The following is a 21341-nucleotide window of genomic DNA, read 5'->3' on the forward strand; positions in this document are numbered from 1 at the left end:
GATTCAAGAGGGCAACACCTTAAACCTCATTTGGGGCCAATTTTTTTTTGGTGTGTGTGGTACTGGGGTTCCTCGAAACCCTTCTACCTCCAGGCTACACTCCCAGACACCTATTTTTTATATATTTATTTGGAAACAGGGTCTCTTAAGCCAGCACGGCTGGCTTTGAACCTGCGCAATCATCCTGTCTCCACCTCCCAAACGCGGGGATTACAAGCATGTGCCACCACGTCCGGCTGGGGCCAAATATTAAAGAGCAAACCATGGCTTGCTTGGTTGACTTGAAGCAGGAGGAATTTTTCCTTATCAACAGTAAAGATGGCTTGGAGAGAATAATTGTCAGTGCCAAGTTTAACTAGTGGCAGAGTCGTACAAGATATCTGAGTTGGCAGATGCCACTGGGGCTATGCAGCACCCTGTCCTTTCATGCATCGGGTCACAATCACTTGGGTGGCAGAGCACAAACATGCCCTTGCCGGTCCTCCCCTTCCTTCTTCTCCTCTTTCAATGTACTGGGGATTGAACCCAGAGGTATTCTACTTCTGAGCTACCTAGATCCCCAGCTCTTTTTATTTTGAGACAGGGACTCACTAAGTTACAGTGTGGTGGCCTTTAACTTGCAGTCCTCCTGTCTCTGCCTCCCAAGTACTGGGCTTTATAGGCATGTACCACCACACTCAACTTTTGCCATTCTTAGGACAAAAACACAGCAGTCAGAGCTCTTTCTAGGTGTTCCTGTGTTATGGCCTTGATCATCTCAGCAGCAGCCCTTCTTTGTATCATTTCTCTAGGTAGGACTGCCTGTTTTTCAGGACTCAGAGATGAACTCTGGAGAAAGACACACACCCACACAACCTACACACTTGATAAGACAACTGACCTCCCTTATCATAAAGCACTGTTTAGTTAGATGATTTTATGTAAGTTGTGAAACAAAAAATTTAAGATCCTGGGTTACCTTTCTCAGGAAACTTTAAGCACTAAATATTCAGAGTTGAAATGGTATAACAAGAACCATTTTCCCCTACTGAAGTTTACCAGTGTGCCTTTCAGAATTTGAAACAGTTTGATGTTTAGAACAAAAGGCTCTTACAGAAATATGTGTACTTCATTCAGTCAGGGTTTTCAGTTATCCATGGTGCTGGAAGAACTGCATAATGGTGTCTCTTTATGAACAAACTGTGTGTGTGTGTGTGTGTGTGTGTGTGTGTGTGTGTGTGTGTGTTGTAACTCATTCACAGCAATGAAAAGAAACTGTCATCTCAGGGTAGTTGAGCAGGTAAGACAGGATGCTGTGAGTACATTTCTAGCCCATTCTATACCTGCTCTTTTTCTATGTACTGCAGTCAAATCTACATAGGCTGCCATCAAGGCCTTATCAGTTAGCCAGCTTTGAAACTTCAGGCATCTCTGAGTCAGAGTTGGCCTTCTGGTAAAATGGCAATAATGCCTATCTTAGGTAGTTATAAGAATAAGTAAGGTAATATTTTTAAAATACTGGGAATATAGTAGGTATCAAGTAAATGAGAAATTCCTTCCAGCCTGGCCTCATAATAAATAAAGCTGCATCTCAAAGAATGACTAAAAGTCATTCCCACTTATTTTTGGAAAGCCTCAGTAGCATCATCATCAAAATCCACCAAGGTCAGAGATGAACAGAAAACTATAGTTTAAATTAGGTTTCAAACAGGGACTCATGGGTGGTAGCACAAGGCTGGTCATAGATCTTTCTGTTTGACCCATACAAGTGTGTTTAGACTTTTAAAATTAGGAGCTATCATTTAAAAATAGGGAAGTGTCATATACATATCCAGATCTGCAACTTCTCTTATAAAATCATTGGCTAGGAGGGCACTGAATTGTGGCCTTGGACCTAAAATCTTCATAGGACAGAACAGAACTTGCCTAGAAATCAGAAGACAGGATTTCTAGTTCTAACACTACTTGACAGAATTGGTTCTTTTCTCTAGGTTTCTTCTCTTTTTGCAAAATAAGAGATCACTTCTAAAGCTGTGGCTCAGTTTTTAGGTAAACAAAGAAAATTGAATATGACTTCTGGTAATGCTATAGTCTATATAACTAGACAGGTAGTAGAAAGGTTCTAAACTATTTCAGAATATAAAAACAATTGGTAATACAGAAGAATGTTCAAATTATAGGTATCAGTATAAAAGCCATGATGATTAAGAAAGGGGAAATACTTTTTAAAACAAAGAAGTATTCCGTGCTTAAACACACAGAAAGATTTAAGCTTCCCACTAGCAGATGATGAACATGCAGACATTCTGCATATCCATCTGCTGTAGAAAGTTCCCCATTTCCATATTCTCATCTTGTAACTGTGAGGAGGTTGAGCATGCCACGCCTCATCCCGGAGGCTTTCTGCTTGGCTGGCTTCAGACAAAGGTACCATTAACTCCCCAACCTGCAAGAAAATGATTTGACACAAAGGATTCCAAAATGTCCTTCTCTCCCCCTACAAGCCTGCAAACAAATGGTACAGGAATGAGGTCAGAAAGAAATCCCCGCCTACCAGGCCGCTGAATTCATTTACCTACCTCAGAGCCCATTCAGAGAAAGGGGTGGGACAGGGAACAAGAGATGCTTGGAGGCCAAGTGGAGTTTGGGGGTCGAGCGCTACATTACAAGATTTGACAGGCCTTTGCCAGCCTTCAGCTTCTTTGTGTCTCTCACATAATAGAGAAACACAAACTGAGCAGCACTAGATCTGTGGTTACACTCTTGGACAGAGCACACTCTTTGCAAATGCTAATAGTATTGTAGCATCCTGTCACCGGGGAACACAAAAAAGGATGTTGATTTTCACATGAACCAGAACAGGCCCATTGTACATAAGTTTGTGACCAACTTGTAGTATCTGCACATCAAAAGTCCAGCCAATCATGGGGTACACAGCTGGCGAATCGCACCAAAGGGGGGCGCCCATCAGGGAGAACATCCTTGTCCAAATGCCTCACTCCACCAATAGGGCATAAAACAGTGTGCTTTTGACATGAACAAAATTACACTCCACAATCCCAACTGCGTTATGGCCATAGTAACTGGTGTAATTAGCAAGAATGTAAATGTGTCAGGTGTGTAGAGAAAAAATTTGGATGTATGAAAAATAGAAGTAGCTTTATCTTTGTGCTGAGAGCTTCTAAAATGAGAGAGGCAGCACATAGCATTAAGGTTCAAATGAAGTGTTCATGTTAGGGGTGTTCTGAAGTGATAGAAATTTTGGCAGGAAAGTAGATATCCCACTGAAAAACTAGACATATATCAAGCCAAGAAAAATGAAATGTATGAGATTTCTAAATATAAATTAGTTGAAATTATAAAGGCTTCTGCTAATACCTTTCCTTTTAAAAGTGTTAGGTTTATGAGACACAAAAAGAGTCAAAGGAAGTAGCTTGGTTAAACAAAATAATCAATCAGGATTTTAAAAACTGAAGTAAAAATAATTCTATATCTCAATAGGTTAACTCAAAGGTATCAAGGGGATTTGCATGTGTAAGATAGTAAAATTAATATGCTGAGAAATTATGAAGCACTAATTTTTACTTCTAGCACTTAAGGCCTGGTGGTGGCATGAAATTAGAACTCCTGAATCCTGTCTTGTCCAGAGGGCCCTTGGGTAATCACACATCTCTATTGACAATCCCATTCTTTCAATGCAATAACAACATCATATAGTTAGGAAAAATTATATGATGGCTATTTCTGTTGTAAATAAACTCATTTTGCCCCTTTTAGATGCATCAAGTTTTCTTCAGGATGAAGATCATACTATCCTACTTTTTAGCCTTTAACAATTTTTAGAGAACTTGTCTTAATTCATATTTATAAACTTAGTCTATTATGTATAGAGCATATGATCAACTTAATTGTCACAAATTGGGTATGCAGTTATTTTAAAATATATTTTGTAACATAACTGAAAAAATATAGCATATTACTTACAAGCACTTGGTAGCTATACTAAATAAACTGAACAATCTAAAAGAAAATATAAATTGCTCTATTAAATCCTCAGTAACTAATATTTTCAAAGTTCTTTGATAAATGAAGATTCTGAACTTGAACTACACAAAGGATGGAAACTTATAAATTTCAGGCCTTGCATACTAGGATTTATCTATCATGAAAACATATGTTAATGTGACTGAAACATATTCTTGCCTATGTCCTTTCAAAAGAAATATTAAAAAAGGATCCTGACATTTACTGACCATAAATATATAGCTGCTATGTACTACTTATTGAAATAATCATGATTTTTGAGTCTTTTCCCAATTTCACTTTAGTCATGTATATGAATACCAGAGAATGAACACTTACAGTCGACATTACCTTACACATTTAACATTCAAAAAAACATTTAGTAAGAAGCATTATTCATGAGCAAAGTTCTAGTAGGAATACAAAAATAAGTAGCAAACGTTTTTAATCAGGTAGTAGATGGAATTAAATTATCTTTACCGATCCTTCCAAATCTAATACTTAATTACAACTTTTTAGTAAGCCTCATATACAACAAAACATGTTAGCATCATTAATGAAAACAATAGTCATGGTAGCACAGTGCAGTTAGAAACATGTTTTTATATATTTTACCAAAGAAAATACCAAAATGTTTGACAACTATGAAGATATCAAAAACTGGTTGAAAGTGGATTAGAACTGTGCAATATAAAGTATGTGGAATTTAAGCATTCAGGGAAGAGCCACAATAAAAGCTTGTTAGATAATGAATTTAGTTACACTAGAGGGTCCCTCAATAAAACAGAAAAAATTATAACATGCTAATAATTGAATTATAACGTGATTTAGGTATCTTTTAATCACTCATCTACACAAATGACTTTAGATAAAGCACAGGTAGAATATAAGTTGCAATAATATCTACATGTAGGTGAGGTTTTTAAAAAATAATACCAAGTTCATTTACTGTGCACAAGTGAAACCAAGGTATGTTTTAAATATTTAAACAATTTATAGCCATGACCATTCAAAAGGTGAGCATAGTTTTAAGCACATCAATATACTGCTAAAGTATTTACAAGCATAACACATATCAGCTTAGAGAATTGAGATGGAAGCCATTACTATGATCCCATTTATTTGAAAGAAAAGATACCAGTTTATTTTCTTGCATAAATGTGTCTAAAATAAATAAATACAAAATTATTAGTTAAGGAATTTGTCTTTTAAACCTATACTCATAATATTCTATGTGTAATTCCAAAATTATTTAGGAAGCACAAGTCTCTGTAATTTTTCCTATTCATTTGTGTTTGGTCACTAAATAATTTATGTAAAGAAGTCCATCAGGATAAGGCTTGAAAAATGGAGAGAACATGAAGAGGAGAGATATGACTGGACAGGCTGATTGCACTGCCTGTGACTACAGCTCAGCCACTGGAAAGCAGCAAGAGCCACACCCCTTGTTTCCTATTATGCATTTCTTACCATGCTGACTTTTAAAATTAATGTCCTCACCAACCAATTTTGGATATCATCTATTTAAAATTATTCACTCTTCCAGAGAACTTAATTCACTCCTTTCTTTGCAAATTCTGACATAAAAAATGAATGATTCCTTGTTAGACTTTACATTTTACATTTAATATCTGAAGTTATTTTTTATTTTTATTTTTATTTTTTTGGTGGTACTGGGGTGGAACCCAGAGGCTTTCTACCTCGGGGCTATACTCCCAGACCTTTTTTATATTTTATTTGGAAACAGGGTCTCACTAAGCTGCTGAGAGCCTCACTAAGTAGCTGAGGCTGGCTTCGAACCTGTGTGATCCTCCTGTCTCAGCCTCCCAAGCGCAGGGATTACAAGCGTGCGCCACCACGCCCGGCTGAAGTTATTTTTTAAATTTAAACTTCAATAATATCTAATTTTTGAACTACAGACACAACACACAGAATTTACTGTTGAGACTGAATTTTATTTTCTTTTCTCTATAACATCTGCACTTAATAAATACCTAGTTTTCAATGAGGGAAGAAGCATGATAAGTGAGAAATTAGCTTAAAAGCAAAAATCCATGAAAGAAGTATTATTACTGTGGGGGATGGGAGAATGTCAGGACTCACATGAGATTTTTAATAACATTTTTTATCATCTATATTTAAGTTACAAAACTGATCTCATCAAAGAAGTAAAGCTTCTCCCCCAACCCCACCCAACACTTTTTAAAATGTATACTAAGGGATAGGATAAAATTATCAGCCTTTTGCTTAAGAGAAATCTGTAGAAATAAACCAAGGGCATTTTTTTCTACCCACAGTTCACAGAAACATATATCCTATTTATTTTTCCTTTTAGAAATAAATGTGGTTTTTTGTTTGTTTTTTTGGTACTGGAGATTGAACCTAGGAGCAATCTACACCCCCAACCCATTTTATTTTGCATTTTGAAACAAGATCTTGCTAAGTTGCTGAGCTGGCCTCAAAACTACAATCCTCCTGCTGTCTCAACTTTCCAAGAATTGGGATTACAGCCGTGCACCACCTCACCCAGTGTAGATGTGTAGTTTTAAATGGGTACTTTACAACTGCAGAAATACTCATTATCATTGCATGACATCTGCTGCAGTGAGGGGGTGTACTTAACCTAACGTAGCCAGCACAGGTTAGAAGGGCTTAACCATCATCTCTTAATCTTTGTAGAAAACATCAGCATTCTATTTTCTTTATGTTTGTAACTGTCCTTAAACCTAAAAGAAACACAAGAGGTTCTTGGCTACTCATCTACCAAGTAACGATGGGTACTGCTACCTACCAGCTGCTAAAAATTGGGCCTACTTTTCTTATCAAACACTTTAAAACAAGTATTTATTGAATTCCCTGTTTCTGAAATATTACATGACATTCTCTAACCTTGCATAGTAAGTGTCAGATCTTGAGGGATCATCAATTTTTACTAATGTGAAAAAAAGAGTGGTGGCAAGGGAATTGTTAAACAAAACACAATTCCAAGAAAACTACTATAAAATTAAGTAAACTGTATAATAAAAATTGCCACACAATGGGTATTTTATGAACATGATAAAGGCTTAATAAAAAGGTACTAAATGGAAAAAACATTTTCAGTTAAAAATGTAATATTTCTTTGCTTTAAAATCCTTTAACCAATAAAAAATTATACACATTAAAACACATTAAAGTATTGTGATGGTATTATCATAACTGATCTGTAATGAATTAAACTTTAAATATTTCTTTAAAATTTCAGCCAAGAGCCAGGCGTGGTGGCGCACACTTGTAATCCCCGCGCTTGGGAGGCTGAAACAGGAGGAATGCAGGGGTTCAAACCCAGCCTCAGCTACTTAGAGAGGCTTTCAGCAACTTAGTGAGACCCTGTTTCCAAATAAAATATAAAAAAGATCTGGGAGTATGGCCTGGAGGTAGAAAGTCTCTGGGTTCCACCCCGAGTTAAAAAAAAAAAAATTCAGCCAATAGAGGTCAAAATTATTCAAGCTGTTGAAATAATTTCTATTTAATATTAAAAATAGTGTATGGGGACTGAGGGTGTACTTAAGGGGGAGAATGATTGCCTAGCATGTACAAAGAAAAGAAAAAAAAACATATGAAAGAAAATCTTTTTCTGATGCCTAGTTCAAATGTTTGACAATATTCTAAGTGAAATTAGTCAATTGATTATCCTTAATATTCTACATCCTGTGTCATCATCCAATGGCTCTGTCAACAGGAAAACCACCACTGTTAACAGAAAGCCTAACATAAGTATACAAAATACAAAATGAATTAATTTCAAATGGATACAGGAAGGGCAAATATAGCAACTGAATGTAAGCTGCTACTAATAGCTTCCAAGGCAAACTTGTAAACTAGTAATGAAAGGTTGAAGTTTCTTTGAATGTGTATACACTGAACTGTTCAAATCCAAATTAATGTATTGGAGGGGTTCTTCTGTTAACCAATTTTCTTTCACATGGTGAATATAAACTGCATTATCACAGTCCAATAATTCTTGGTTATAGAATATTACAGATAGAGATGATTACTTAGCAGGATACCATCATTTTACATATAATCAATAACTTTTTAAGAATGGCTTATGTTTTATTCTTAAAAATATCATTATGTTCCTGGAAAGGAAACTGACAGTGAATAACATTCATTAATAAATTATACTACTGCCACCACAAATAAGACAACAGCAAAGAGATAGCAAGTTTCTTATCTTCAAGAACTACACCTAATAATAATACCACTTTATATTATCCCAATTGGTCACTTTCAAACAATTGAAAAGGATACTTAATGCCACTTACACCATTTACCACTCAAAAGTCAGCAGATTGTTAAAGCGCCTGTAACACACGTACATTATTTTCAACCTATGACTTTATTATATGTTTAGAAAGGTGGAATAGCAGAAATAAAAGAGGCAGGGCAAACAACTTTGAAGTTTCCTTTCTTCAGATGTATGCAGAGGTGATTATATTATGTGTAGGACTCTGTAAAAATAAACCCATTTGATAAATTTAGGTCCACAAAGACAAACGCAAAATTTCTAAACAAACTTATCACTGCATGATCACAAGAAAATAATTTAAGATTAAATACCTATATTAGTTTCATTAAAATTATTTAGAATATCACTTACCATAAAAACACTGGCATAATTTTATCAGACATGTGTAAATAATCATGTTAAAATTCATTTTTTTTTTTGAAGTACTGGGCATGGAACCCAGGAGCATTCTACATCTGAGCTACACCCCCAGCTCTATTTTTTATTCTTTATTTTGAAACGGTCTCACTGAGTTGCAAAGGGCTTCACTAAGTAGCTGAGGCTGTCTGCGAACTGAGATCCCTCTGTTTCAGCCTCCCAAATGCTGGGATAACAAGTGTGTGCCACCATGCCAAGCTAGAATTCATTTATTTTTAGAGTTTAAAACACTAAAATTTAGCCGGGTGTGGTGGCGCACGCTTGTAATCCCTGCGCTTGGGAGACAGAGACAGGAGGATCGCACAGGTTCGAAGCCAGCCGCGAGCACTGGCTTAGGAGACCCTGTTTCCAAATAAAAATGTAAAAATAGGTCTGGGAGTGTAGCCCGGAGGTAGAAGGGCTTCCAGGAACCCCAGTACCACCACCAAAAATAAAAACAAAAACAAACAAACAAAAAAACCCCACTAAAATTAGTTGGCAAAGAAGAATCTGTGTATTGCAGTGTTAGGTACATACATCCTTAGCAAATATTGGAGTTAAATTTGTCTTATGTATTTTTTTTTCTTTTTGTGTACTGGGAATTGAAACCAGAGGCATCCTATCTCCAAGCTACATCCCAGGCTTCTTTATTTTTTAATTTGAAACTAGGTCTCACTAAAAGTTGGGGAGACTCTTGCTAAGTTGCTGAGGCTGGCTATGAACTTGTGATCCTTGTGTCTCAGCTTTCTAAGTACTTGAATTACAGATGTGAGTCACTACACCTGGCTTTAAATTACTTTTTAAAAAAGCAAAGCAGAGAAAGAGATAGTGGTGCATGCCAATAGTTACAGTATTTGGAAGGCTGAGACAAGAAAATCACAGATTTGAAGCTGGTGTGCTATAATTTAAAAAGACTGTTAAAAAAAAGATGTAAGAGTGTAAAACTGAAGGTAAAATACCCTGGCTTTAATCCCCAGTACAACTTAAAAAAATAAGAGAGGAAAAAAAAAAAAAAAAGCTAAAGCACTCCACATACTTAACTCCATGTATATTAAACTAAAATTGAGTAACTATTCTTCCAAATTCTTAGTAACTTTGACAAAACAGTTGGAATAATGCAAAGCTACCACTCTGCCAGATTTACTCTCTTAAGTAAATTCACAGGGTATAAAGTAGATCATCTGTCTAGTTGCTAGATATTTTTGAGTCATAAATCACAAGGGTTGGGAAGGGCCCCAGAGACTTCAAACATAAACTAGAGGGGACATAGGACTTTTTCTCTATGTTCAGGGCCTCTTCATGCACCAACAGCATCATAACCCATCTAGAGGGACTTCCCTGTACTGCTCTTGGGAGAGACACTCTGGCAGAAAAGATGTATGTCCCAGAGCATTGGCAACTTGAAATTATATTGATAGGTTAAGAGGGCAGATAATAAATACTGGGTGGCTTGGAACTTCTTTATTTCACTACAAAAATCCCACTATGTAGCTTTTTATTTTTAATGTGCTTTCTGTAGCTTTCATAAATTTTTACTCTAAAGGCTCTAACTATAAACTAAAATGTCATGTAAACTCTGGTGCTAAAGAGGACAAGATCCAAAGGTATTGAAAATGGTTATCTCTATTAGTAACTTTCATCATAACTATCATGACTAGAATGATACTGGAACACTTTGTGGTTTTAAATTAAAATTTCAAACACTGAATATGTAGAAAACATTTATAAGCAGACACTTATAAAGGCACCAAAATTATTTTTGGCTTGTGTTAAAGATAATTATGTATTTTTGTAATTTCTATTCGCCTATTTTTTAAAGAAATAAAAAAACAGCAACAGAGCTTTCCTTTCAAGTTTCCTACCTTCTTCCTCATTCATTGCTAGAGGATTGTTAAGAATGAGGCCTGATTTGAGCAGTGCCTTTCTTTCTAACTTGATTTCTCAAGTGTACTTCCTCTATAGCAGGGAAGATGAGGCAGTTTGGCTTAGGGCCTTTACTGAACTGACCTGAGTGCAGCTATGGAGGGGACCCTTCATATTTTTGCTTCTTCCAGGACTGACTGGGCCACAGGTTTCTTGTAGACAAGTGCTTATAGATGAGGTAATGAGATATTTTAAATAAACGATAATCACTTAATCATATCATTTTTCTCAACTTCTCCAATAAAAGTAAATGACTTCCTCATGATAATTCTTTAGTGATCACTAACAATTGACTATGCTATTATGGAAAGTGTTTAAATTAATAATATGCTTATAACGTCAGACTATAGAATCAGACAAGAGTCAACATATTGAGAGGAGTAATAAATTCTAAGGTTATATAAATTATTTTAAACAGAAAAAAGTTTATGTAAATGGTTTTAAATGAAAGACAGTAATATTAAGAACAAATATTAAAATTAGGAGTCAAGCCAAATAAATAAGCTTTACAAAGTGAATAGTTAACATATATATAAATATCCAGTGATTATGAACATAAAGAATAAAACAATGACAAGGGCAGTTCAACTCTATGTGAAGAAAATGAGTCACCTGCTTCTTATATAACAGCTCTTTGTTCATCTTTGTACTGTCCAAAATGAGTTTTGGAGAATATTTTTAATTCAGCATGAAGGCAATCATGTTCTTCAAAGAGACACTATACACATAAAACTCACAAGCTGGTGTCAGAGACCATGCCACTGAGATTATTACATAATAAGAAACAAGCAGCAAGCAGAATAATAAACTACAAGAAAAATTTAAAATATAAATTTTGTATTTAGAGCCAATGCAGTAGCAGAATTTTTACTCACTTAATACAACTTATTTCTCCTGATGAAGAGCTTCAATGAAAGCATCAAGTTTTTCTTGAATTTCTCTAACTTTCTCTATAGAAATAAAGAGACAATACATTAGTTAAATAAAAATAAATATTTTTCAAAGGCATTGCAAATACAAGAGATAACAGCTTTGCTAATGGGTCTAGTAGACTTCTTTTAACTATTTGAGAAAAAGCAAAGAGGTTAGTCTCATCATACCACCTGAGATCTAAATAATATCCAGGTACATTAGTGTAGCAGGGCTTAGGTTTTTGGAAAGGGGAGAAGATGTGTGTGACAGATACTTTTGTGAATCTATTAGAAACTGTAGACTCTTACACAGAAAAAAAATGCATATGCATACACATCTCTAATTATGAATAAAATTTTGATAAATTCTCAGATTCTTTGGAGACCTATCAAGGACTCAGCAATATCTGAAACAAGAAAAAATATTAAGCAATGAAAATATTATTTAAATTTAAAAATTAAGAACTAAATTTAATTTTTTAATTTATTTAGTTTTAAACATGTTTAAAAATTAAAACAAAATACAAGCTGGGTGTGGCGGCATATGCTTATAATCCCAGCACTTGGGAGACTGAGGCAGGAGGATCATGGGCTTGCAGATAGCCTCAGCTAATTAGTGAAGCCTTCTGCAACTGAGACATTATTTCAAAATAAAAGAACAACAACAAAAAAAATAGGGCTGAAGGTATAGCTCTGAGGTAGAATGAGGTAGAATGAAACTGGTAGTTTCATCCCCAGTACTAAAAAAAAATTAAAAATTAAAAAAAATACAAATGGGTATTTAAATGGTCTTAGATTGGGAAATGACTTTTTAAGTATAAAGTAACAATAAAAGTTATAAAGAAAAGATCAACCACTGTGAAATGTACACATTCATTTATATGCCAAAATGTCATAAAATTAAAAAGACAAAACTGGGAAATATATGCATCAGGGAAGGACAATTAATATTTTAAATATATATATAAAAAGTACTTTCTAGCTGTGAATGAGCAAAGATTAAAAATGCCAGAGACACTAAGATATAATTACATTATTTACTTGATTTTAGCTTTTTAGCTTATAGACTTCCAGATAAAATCTGTTAAATTCTCTCTGAAATGCAAATTTCTCCTCCGAGAGTAAACTATTAGAAATACATGCGGATCTCTTATTAGAAGTGGAGTGATGACAGCCAGGAAGATGGTGACTGAGGGAAACAATACATATCAGTCCTGCTGACACTCAAGTCTCTATTGCCATAAAAACAGCATTGTGACAAAAGAACACAGCATGAATTTAAAAAGAGCACAACAAGTAAAACGTGGCAGAAAAAAAAAAAAGCTAGAAGGCAGATCAGAGAGCAGAAAAGGACCCTGCCTGCCTCCAACCACTGAGGCCGTGGATTGCCACAGTAGCACCATCTTGCCTCATTGCCCCTGACTGCCAGAGACCCACAGGAAAAACACCCAATGACGTGAAACAAAATAAGCAGCTACAGCTCCTCAGAATTGTAAGCCATCAATTCCTCCTGTGCAAACACTGGCTATGACTCCCAGGAATGGCAGCTGAGCTCACCACACCCTCCAGAGAACTAAAGCAGCGTTCAATAGCACCATAAGTGAACCCCTTGTCCCTGCAGGAGACTGCCCAGCACAGCCATAAGAACCTGCGCGGCCAGCAAAGTTCTTTTTTGTGTGGTTTCAACCTGGCAAAAGTGGGGGTGGATTTTGAACCACAATTTTATGGTTCAATCTGGCAAATGTGCAGGTGGATTTTGCTGTTGCACATAGCAGAAGCTCGGAGAGGCTCATGCTCCAATTGGTAGAAAGCATGAAGTGAGACCTACATTTAACACTAGATCCAGTCCCATGGATACTGGCCATCTGCACAGACTGAGAGAGACTCACAGAACCAGGCTTGCAGCAGGAAAGGTGCTGGTGGCACTTGGCATATGCACTCAGAGAGACTGCAGAGGCAAAGACTGTTGAGTATTCATATACTTATAGGGCTGCTTTATTATTATTATTTTTTTGTGTATGCTTGTTTGTTTGCTCTCTTCCCTACCTTTTTACAAGCCTCTTCCCTCATACGTACCTACTCACTTTTCTCCTTTTTTCTTTTCTTTTCTCTTCTGTTTTGTATTAAATCTACTTCATATCACTATACTAAATACATTAGTTACTAGAATTATACTACATATTCACTATCTCTAATCTCTACTACATACTACCTTACCAAACTCATGCTCTCATTCTATTCCATCCTATCTGTGGCTTTCTCTATTCTTGCATTTCAACTTTACTTTCCTCGTTACTCAACCTCACTGCTGAATGCAACACAACTTGCCCTTGTATATACCAGCTGATACCTACAGACTGAGATAAATCTACCAAAAACAGCAAATATAAACTTATGAAATCATGAAACGAAGGAATTACAAGGAAGCAATGAGCTCCCATAACCCTAGAATAACAGAATCTGACAAAACAACAGAATTGCAGAGATCGCCAGAAGGATAAATCCGAAATTTAACAGGAGAAATGATACAAGGTTCCCAAAAGAATTCAGAGAGAGAGTGAAAGAAATGAAGGATGCAATCATTGAAATGAAGGTATCAATACAAACTATAAACAATAGATTAAACCACATAACGAATAGAATCTCACTCCTAAAGAATATCACTCCAAAAATAACTCAGTGTACAATTTAGAAAAAAGAATTCGACAGCATGAATTGGACACTGAAGATATATGGGCCCATTTTAAGAGTTAACCTAAGAATAATAGGCATAGAAGAGGGAATAGAAGGTGAAATCAAAGAAATCAACAATCTTTTTAAAGAAGTAATATCAGAAAAATTTCCAAACAAGTGCTCAATACACAGGTACAGGAAACTTATAGAATCCCCCTTTAGACAAGATCAGAAAAAGGCTTTACCACGCCACATAATAGTCAAACTGTCCAAGAAGCCAAAGAGAGAATCTTAAAGGCAAGAAAAACAAAAGACCAAGTGACATTCAGAGTTTAGATTCACTCTAGACTTCACAAACCAAGTCATGAAGGTTAGAGGGGCCCGGACTAACATATTCCCAACTCTGAAGAAAACATCTTGCAGCCAAAAGTTTCCTACCCAGTAAAACTCTCTCTCAAATTCAACAGAGAGCCAGGCGTGGTGGTGCACGCTTGTAATCCCCGCTCTTGGGAGGCTGAGACAGGAGGATTGCACAGGTTCGAAGCCAGCCTCAGCTACTTAGTGAGGCTCTCAGCAACTTAGTGAGACCCTATTTCCAAATAAAATATAAAAAAGGTCTGGGAGTATAGCCCAGAGTTAGAAAGCCTCTGGGTTCTACCCCCAGTACCACAAAAAAAAAAAAAAAAAAAAAAAAATCAACAGAGAAATAGAAACCTTCCACAATAAACAAAAGCTGAAAGAATTTATGTCTTCCAAAACAACACTAGAGAAAATACTCAGAGATTAACTGCAAAGAAGAAATTAGTAATACACACCAGAACCAAAGAAACAATAATTTCTATCAAGCAAACAACTAAGCAAAGAAGAACAAACACTACCCTTAAACAGATCTTAAAACTCAAAATGTCAGGTGTTAAAACTCAAAGTGTCAGGAATTAAAAATCATCTCTAAATAATCACACTACATACAAATGGCCTCAACTTCCCAATAAAAAGACATAAAGTGGCAAAATGGATTAAAAAGCAGAATCCATCTATCTGCTGCCTGCAAAAAACATACCTCACAAGTAAAGACAGTCACAAACTAAAAGTAAAGGGTTGGAGCAAGGTAATCAAGAAAACAAGGTAATCATGCCAACAGAACTCGAAGATAAGCAGGAGTAGTAACTGTATCAGACAAGTTAGATTCTTAAACCCAAGCTTATTAGAAGAGACAAAGCAAGTAATTTTTACTGGTAAAAGGAACAATCCAGCAAGAGGAAATAATGATAGTCAATATTTATGCCCCAAACATAATTGCAGCTACTTTCATAAAACAAACTCTTTGTGACATTAAGTCACACATAAATCCCAATACAATAATTTGGGAGACTTCAACACCCCTCTCATACCACTAGACCAATCTTCTAGACAAAAGGTCAGTAAAGATGCCTCAGACCTAAAGAACACCATAAACCAAATGAAGTATTAGCATAAATATAAAATATTCCACCCAACTACAGCAGAGTTCAAGTATTTTTTCCAGATGGTCATGAAACATTCTCCAAAACAGATCACACCCTGGGCCACAAAGTGAGAACTAGCAAATTCAAAAAATTTGACATACTTCCCCCTATATTTTCAGACCAGAATGGAATGAAACTAGAAAGCAACAATAAGAAGACCCAGAGAAACTACATAAACAGGTGGAGATTGAATACCACACTGCTGAACAAAAAATGTGTCACAGGAGAAATAAGAGGTGAAATCAAGAAATTCCTAAACGCTGGGTGTGGTGGCACATATTGCAATCCCAGCATTTGGGGGGCTGAGACAGGGGGACTGGGGTTCACAGTCAGCCATAGCTATTAGTGAGGCCCTTTGCAACTCAGTGAGACTCTGTTTCAGAATAAAGAATAAAAAATAGGGCTGGGGGGTATAGCTTGGAGGTAGAATCCCCTGTGTTCCATCCCCAGTACTGGGAAAGAAAGAAAGAAAGAAAGAAAGAAAGAAAGAAAGAAAGAAAGAAAGAAAGTCAGTCTTAGAAACAAATGAAAATAGAGATACAACATATCAAAACCTTTGAGACACCTTGAAGGCAGTATTAAGAGGAAAATTCATAGCACTGAGTGCCCAAAGCCTTTAAAAAACAGGAACAGTCTAACCCCAAAGCCAGTAGAAGACAGGAAATTATTAAAATCAGAGCAGAAATCAATGAAGTAGAGAATAAAAATATACAGAAAATCAGTAAAACCAAAATCCGGTTTCTCGAAAAAATTAACAAGACAGATAAACCACTAGCCAGCTTAACAAAATAAATAAATAAATAAATAAAATGAAAAGAGAATCAATCCAAATTATAAAGATAAGAGATGAGAAAAGGAAACATTACCACAGACAGTGTAAAACTCCAGAGGATTATCAGAAACTATTTTGAAAATCTATACTCCAACCAAATGAAAAATCTGGAAGAAATTGACAACTTTTTAGATAAATACAACCTTCCTAAACTGAGTCAAGAAGATATAGAAAATTTAAACCAACTAACAGCAATCAGATTGAAATAACAATAAAGAGCCTACCATCAAACAAAAGCCCAGGATCAGATGGTTTCCCAAATAAATTTTACGAAACCTTTATAGAAGAGCTAATCTAAATGCTCCTCAATCTATTTCATGAAACAGAAAGAAATGAGACTCTCCCAAATACATTCTATGAAGCCAACATCACATTAATACTAGAACCAAGTAAAGACAGCTTGAAAAGAAAACTATAGGCCTATATCGTTGTTGAACTTAGATGCAAAACTGCTAAACAAAATACTTGCAACACAAATTCAAAACCATATGAAGAAAATCATACACCATGACCATGCAGAGTTCATCCCAGGGATGCAAGACTAGTTCAATATAGGAAAATCAATCCATGTAATTCATCATGTAAACAGAACCAAAGATAAAAATTACATGATCATTTCAATAGATGCTGAAAAAGCACTTGACAACATTCAACACACATTTATGCTAAAAGCACTATAGGGAATCGAAATAGAAGGAACATACCTCGACATCATAAAGGCAATATACAATAGGCCCACAGTCAACATCATATTAAATAGGAAGAAAAAAAACACAGGAGTATTCCCCTATAAACAGGAACAAGACAAGAATGTTCATTATCACCCCTTCTTTTCAATATAGTACTGGGTACTCGAGTCAGAAAATAAGGCAAGAAAAGGAAATCAAAGGAGTACAAATAAGAAAAGAACTGAAACTATTCCTATTTGCAGATGACATGATACTAAGGAGACACAACAAACCCAACCAAAAGGCTTATAGAACTGATCAACAAATTCAGTGAAGTATCTGGATACAAAATCAATCTTAAAAAATTAGAAGCTTTCCTGTGTGCCAACTATAAATCCACTAAAAAGAAATCCAGAAAACACTTCCACTCAGGATATCCCATAAAAAAAAAAAAAATAGGAATAAACTTGCCGGGCGTGGTGGTGCATGCTTGTAATCCCAGCATTTGGGAGGCCGAGACAGGAGGACCGCGTTTCGCAGACAGCCTCGACTACTTAGTGAGGTCCTCCACAACTCAGTGAGACCCTGTTTCAAAATAAAGACTAAAAAAAATTGGGCAGGGGGTGTAGCTCGGAGGCCAAATGTCCCTGGGTTTCATCCGCAGACTCGCAAAAAAAAAAAAAAAAAAGGAATAAACTTAACCAAGGAGGTAAAAGACCTCTACAAAACATTAAAAAAAATAAATCAAAGACCTTAGAAGATGGAAATATTTTCCATGTTCTTAGATAGGCATAATAAATATAATCAAAATGGTCATTATTCCAAAAGTGATCTACAGATTCAACACAATACCCATTAATTTACCAAGGTCAGTCCTAACAGACATAGAAAAAATCAGTCCTTAAATTCATTTGGAATAACAAAAACCCAGAATAGCCAAAGTAGTTATCAGCAACAAAAACCATGCAGGAGGAATTACAATACCTGATTTTATACGACAAGCCAGAGTAATAAAAACAGTATGGTATTGGCACAAAAACACACACATAGACCAATGGAGCAGAACAGAAGACTCAAAATCAAATCCGCACACTTACAGCCAACTGATTTTTGTCAAAGGGGCCAAAAACATGCACTGGAAAAAAGACAGCTTTTTCAACAAATGGTGTTGGAAAAACTGGTTAACCATATGCAGAAAAATGGAAATAAACCCCACTTTCTCACCCCACAAAAGTGTCAATTCCAAATGGATCAAAGACTTGGAAATTAGACCAGAGACCTTGATGCTCCTTGAAGAGGGCATAGGTCCAACACTGCAACACACAGGCACAGACAAAACTTTCTCAACAAGATCCCAATGCACAAGAAACTACAAGGTGGATCAAAATATGGAATTGCATTAAACTGAAAAGCTGTACAGCAAAGGAAACTATCAACAACCTCAACAGAGAGCTGACAAAATGGCAGAAGATTTTTGCCAAGTATTCCTCTGATATAGGACTAATATCTAGACTATATAGAGAACTCAAGAAACTCAGCACTAAGAAAAAAAATAACCTAATTTAAAATAATGGGCAAGTGGACTAAATCGACACTTCACAAAAGAAGAAATTCAAATGGCCAATAAATGTATAAAAAAATACTCAACACCATTAACAATCAGAGAGATGCAAATCAAAACTACCTTGAGATTTCACCTAACTACAACTGGAATGGCAACCATTCAAAACACAAACAACAACAAATGCTAGCAAGAATGTGAAGTGAGAACTCTACTACATTGTCGGTAGGACTGCAAATTAGTGCAACCACTTTGGAAAACAGTATGGAGGACCCTCAGAAGAATGGGAAGGAACCTAACATATGGTCCTGTAATACCACTTCTGGGTATTTACCCCAAAAAATGAAAATCAAACTATCAAACTAATGCATGCATATCTATGCTCACAGCTGCACAACTTATAATTGCCAAACTATGGAACCAGCCAAGATGTCCATCAACAAATGAATGGATTACAGAACTATGGAATATGTACACAATGAAATTTTACACAGCCATAAAAAGAATAAAATTATGTCATTTACAGGGAAATGAATGGAACTGGAGAACATTATGCTAAGTGAGATTAGTCAGTCACAAAAAGTAAGAAATCAGATGCTCTCCCTAATATGCAGAAGCTGGGGAGAAAATGGGTCCTAGGAAGAACTCTAGATGAAGAAGGAGAAACTACAGATGAGCAATTAAGGCAACCTAACTGAGGATGATGGGAGGGGGAAGAGAAAAATCCCTAATGTACATGATGTACATTCACAAATATATCAAAGCCAAATATGAGAAGGAGGGAGCGGGAGGGAATGGGGTGGGAATTGGGGATGGGTTAACTGTGCAATGTGTGCACGTATGCCTTTACCATTTTGTACTCCATTAAGATGTATGACTACAATACACCAATAAAAAATTAAAAAAAAAAGTGGGAATCATGATTTATACTTCATGCTAACTTAATTATGCAACCCTACTTTAAAATATAGGTTATACTAAGTATGATAAATATTTTTGTCCTTTTTAACACAATTTAACATATTAGTGGGAATTATCATTGAAGTGAGTTGACTGGTTCAATGCTACTGATCTAGAGGGAAAACTGGCAAGCATTCTACTTTCTATCCATAGGAAAATAATGTAAGATACATTTAATATTCAATATTTATAACTTTTACTTTTAAAGGTAAATAATATGCAATTAAAAATAGAAATGTCCTTTTTACCAGCAAGGGGCATTAGTGATGGGTATCCAATAAGAGAAAGGGTTGTTCTCTTTATAAATTCTTATTAGGATTCCTGGAACTCAACAAAACCTTCTATGCCTGCATATAAAAAATATAACTCCATATTCTTTTTCTGATAATTTAATACTTCTAATTCTTGGTATTACATTAAGACTAATATGAAAATTTATGAGAAAGAAGGGCTACAATTTTCTGCAAACTATTGAGAAAATATGACAACAGTATCACAATAATGGCATTACTCTTTTTGTATAAGATTAAAATAGACAAACAATCCTAACCCATTTCTTAGAAGTTTAGTCTATATTTGTTTTATAGGCTGGCTTCCATTTCTTCAAATAAGACCACATTCTTACTTTTAAAGTTCATTCATCTAGTTGCTTAAAAACAGCTGAATCTGGAGGATTGCGGTTCGCGAATAGCCGCAGCTACTTAGTGAGGCCCTCTGCAACTCAGTGAGACCCGGTTTCAAAATAAAGAATAAAAAATAGGGCAGGGGTGTAGCTTGGAGGTCAAATGCCCCTGAGTTCCATCCCCAGACCTGCAAAAAACAAAACAAAACAAAACAAACAAACAAACAAACAAAAAACAGCTGAATCTATTTCTTTTCAATGAGAAAACTGAACTTCATGTAAGTATGATCATCAGCTAAAATTTTTTTTCTAAAATGAGGAGGGTAGGAGGGAAAGTTTTCTAAATCATCTCACAGAATTTTTGAAATGGATGGGGGTCTTTAAAATATCATCTAACTTGAATAGCTTAACTCATCTCAAAGAGGTATTTAGAACCTCAGTAGCCCCTCTCAGATGGATAATCTCTGGGCATGTGGTACAGTGGTATCACCCAGAAGACTTTAGAGCAAGAGCTATTTGTATTGAAAGACATACAGAGCCACTCTGAGACAGGTGTCAAAATTTGTAAGGTCTCAATAAAAATCAAATCCTTTTTAAATTAGGAGGTAAGCAATTTTTTTCCTAATGAAAATAAAAGGACTATTTAACACAAAAAATCACAGAATAAAAAATTGCCAACTTTCCCTTAAAAAGTAATACTTTTATAGAATTTTTTATAATTGAAAATCAGGACACAGTCCTAGCATGCCTTGAAACCTCAAGAATGACATAAAGGGTATTAAATAAGTTACTAGAAAGTAATGGGGACATGCGGTATGAAGAGAGGGGAATGGAAGCAAACATTTGTTACAAGAAAAGAGTAGCTGTATCCTTTAAATGCTAAAAAACAGAAAAACCCTAATTTCATTGTTCTCTCACCTACACAACGCACCCGATGAACTGGCTTGGGACACAGATGAATTCTAATTTTGAGAAGCATTCCTTGCTTATTCTCACT

At 35.6% G+C, this 21341-nt stretch overlaps 1 protein-coding gene across 8 annotated transcripts in view; it reads right to left on the bottom strand.

The window, feature by feature from the left end:
- Positions 1 to 11497: 11497 nt before the first annotated feature.
- The window catches only part of OPA1 (OPA1 mitochondrial dynamin like GTPase), a gene marked incomplete at both ends in the record, with an annotated part of 97072 nt that continues 87228 nt past the window's right edge, over positions 11498 to 21341 (bottom strand). For all 8 annotated transcript variants that reach the window (XM_080695629.1, XM_080695626.1, XM_080695628.1 and 5 more), the window contains one exon: positions 11498 to 11562. In XM_080695629.1, the coding sequence (XP_080551755.1) occupies positions 11498 to 11562 (65 nt within the window). The remainder of the gene's footprint in view (positions 11563 to 21341) is intronic.

Source organism: Muscardinus avellanarius, assembly GCF_963383645.1.
Source record: "Muscardinus avellanarius genome assembly, chromosome: 5".
Classification (NCBI taxonomy): Eukaryota; Metazoa; Chordata; class Mammalia; order Rodentia; family Gliridae; genus Muscardinus; species Muscardinus avellanarius.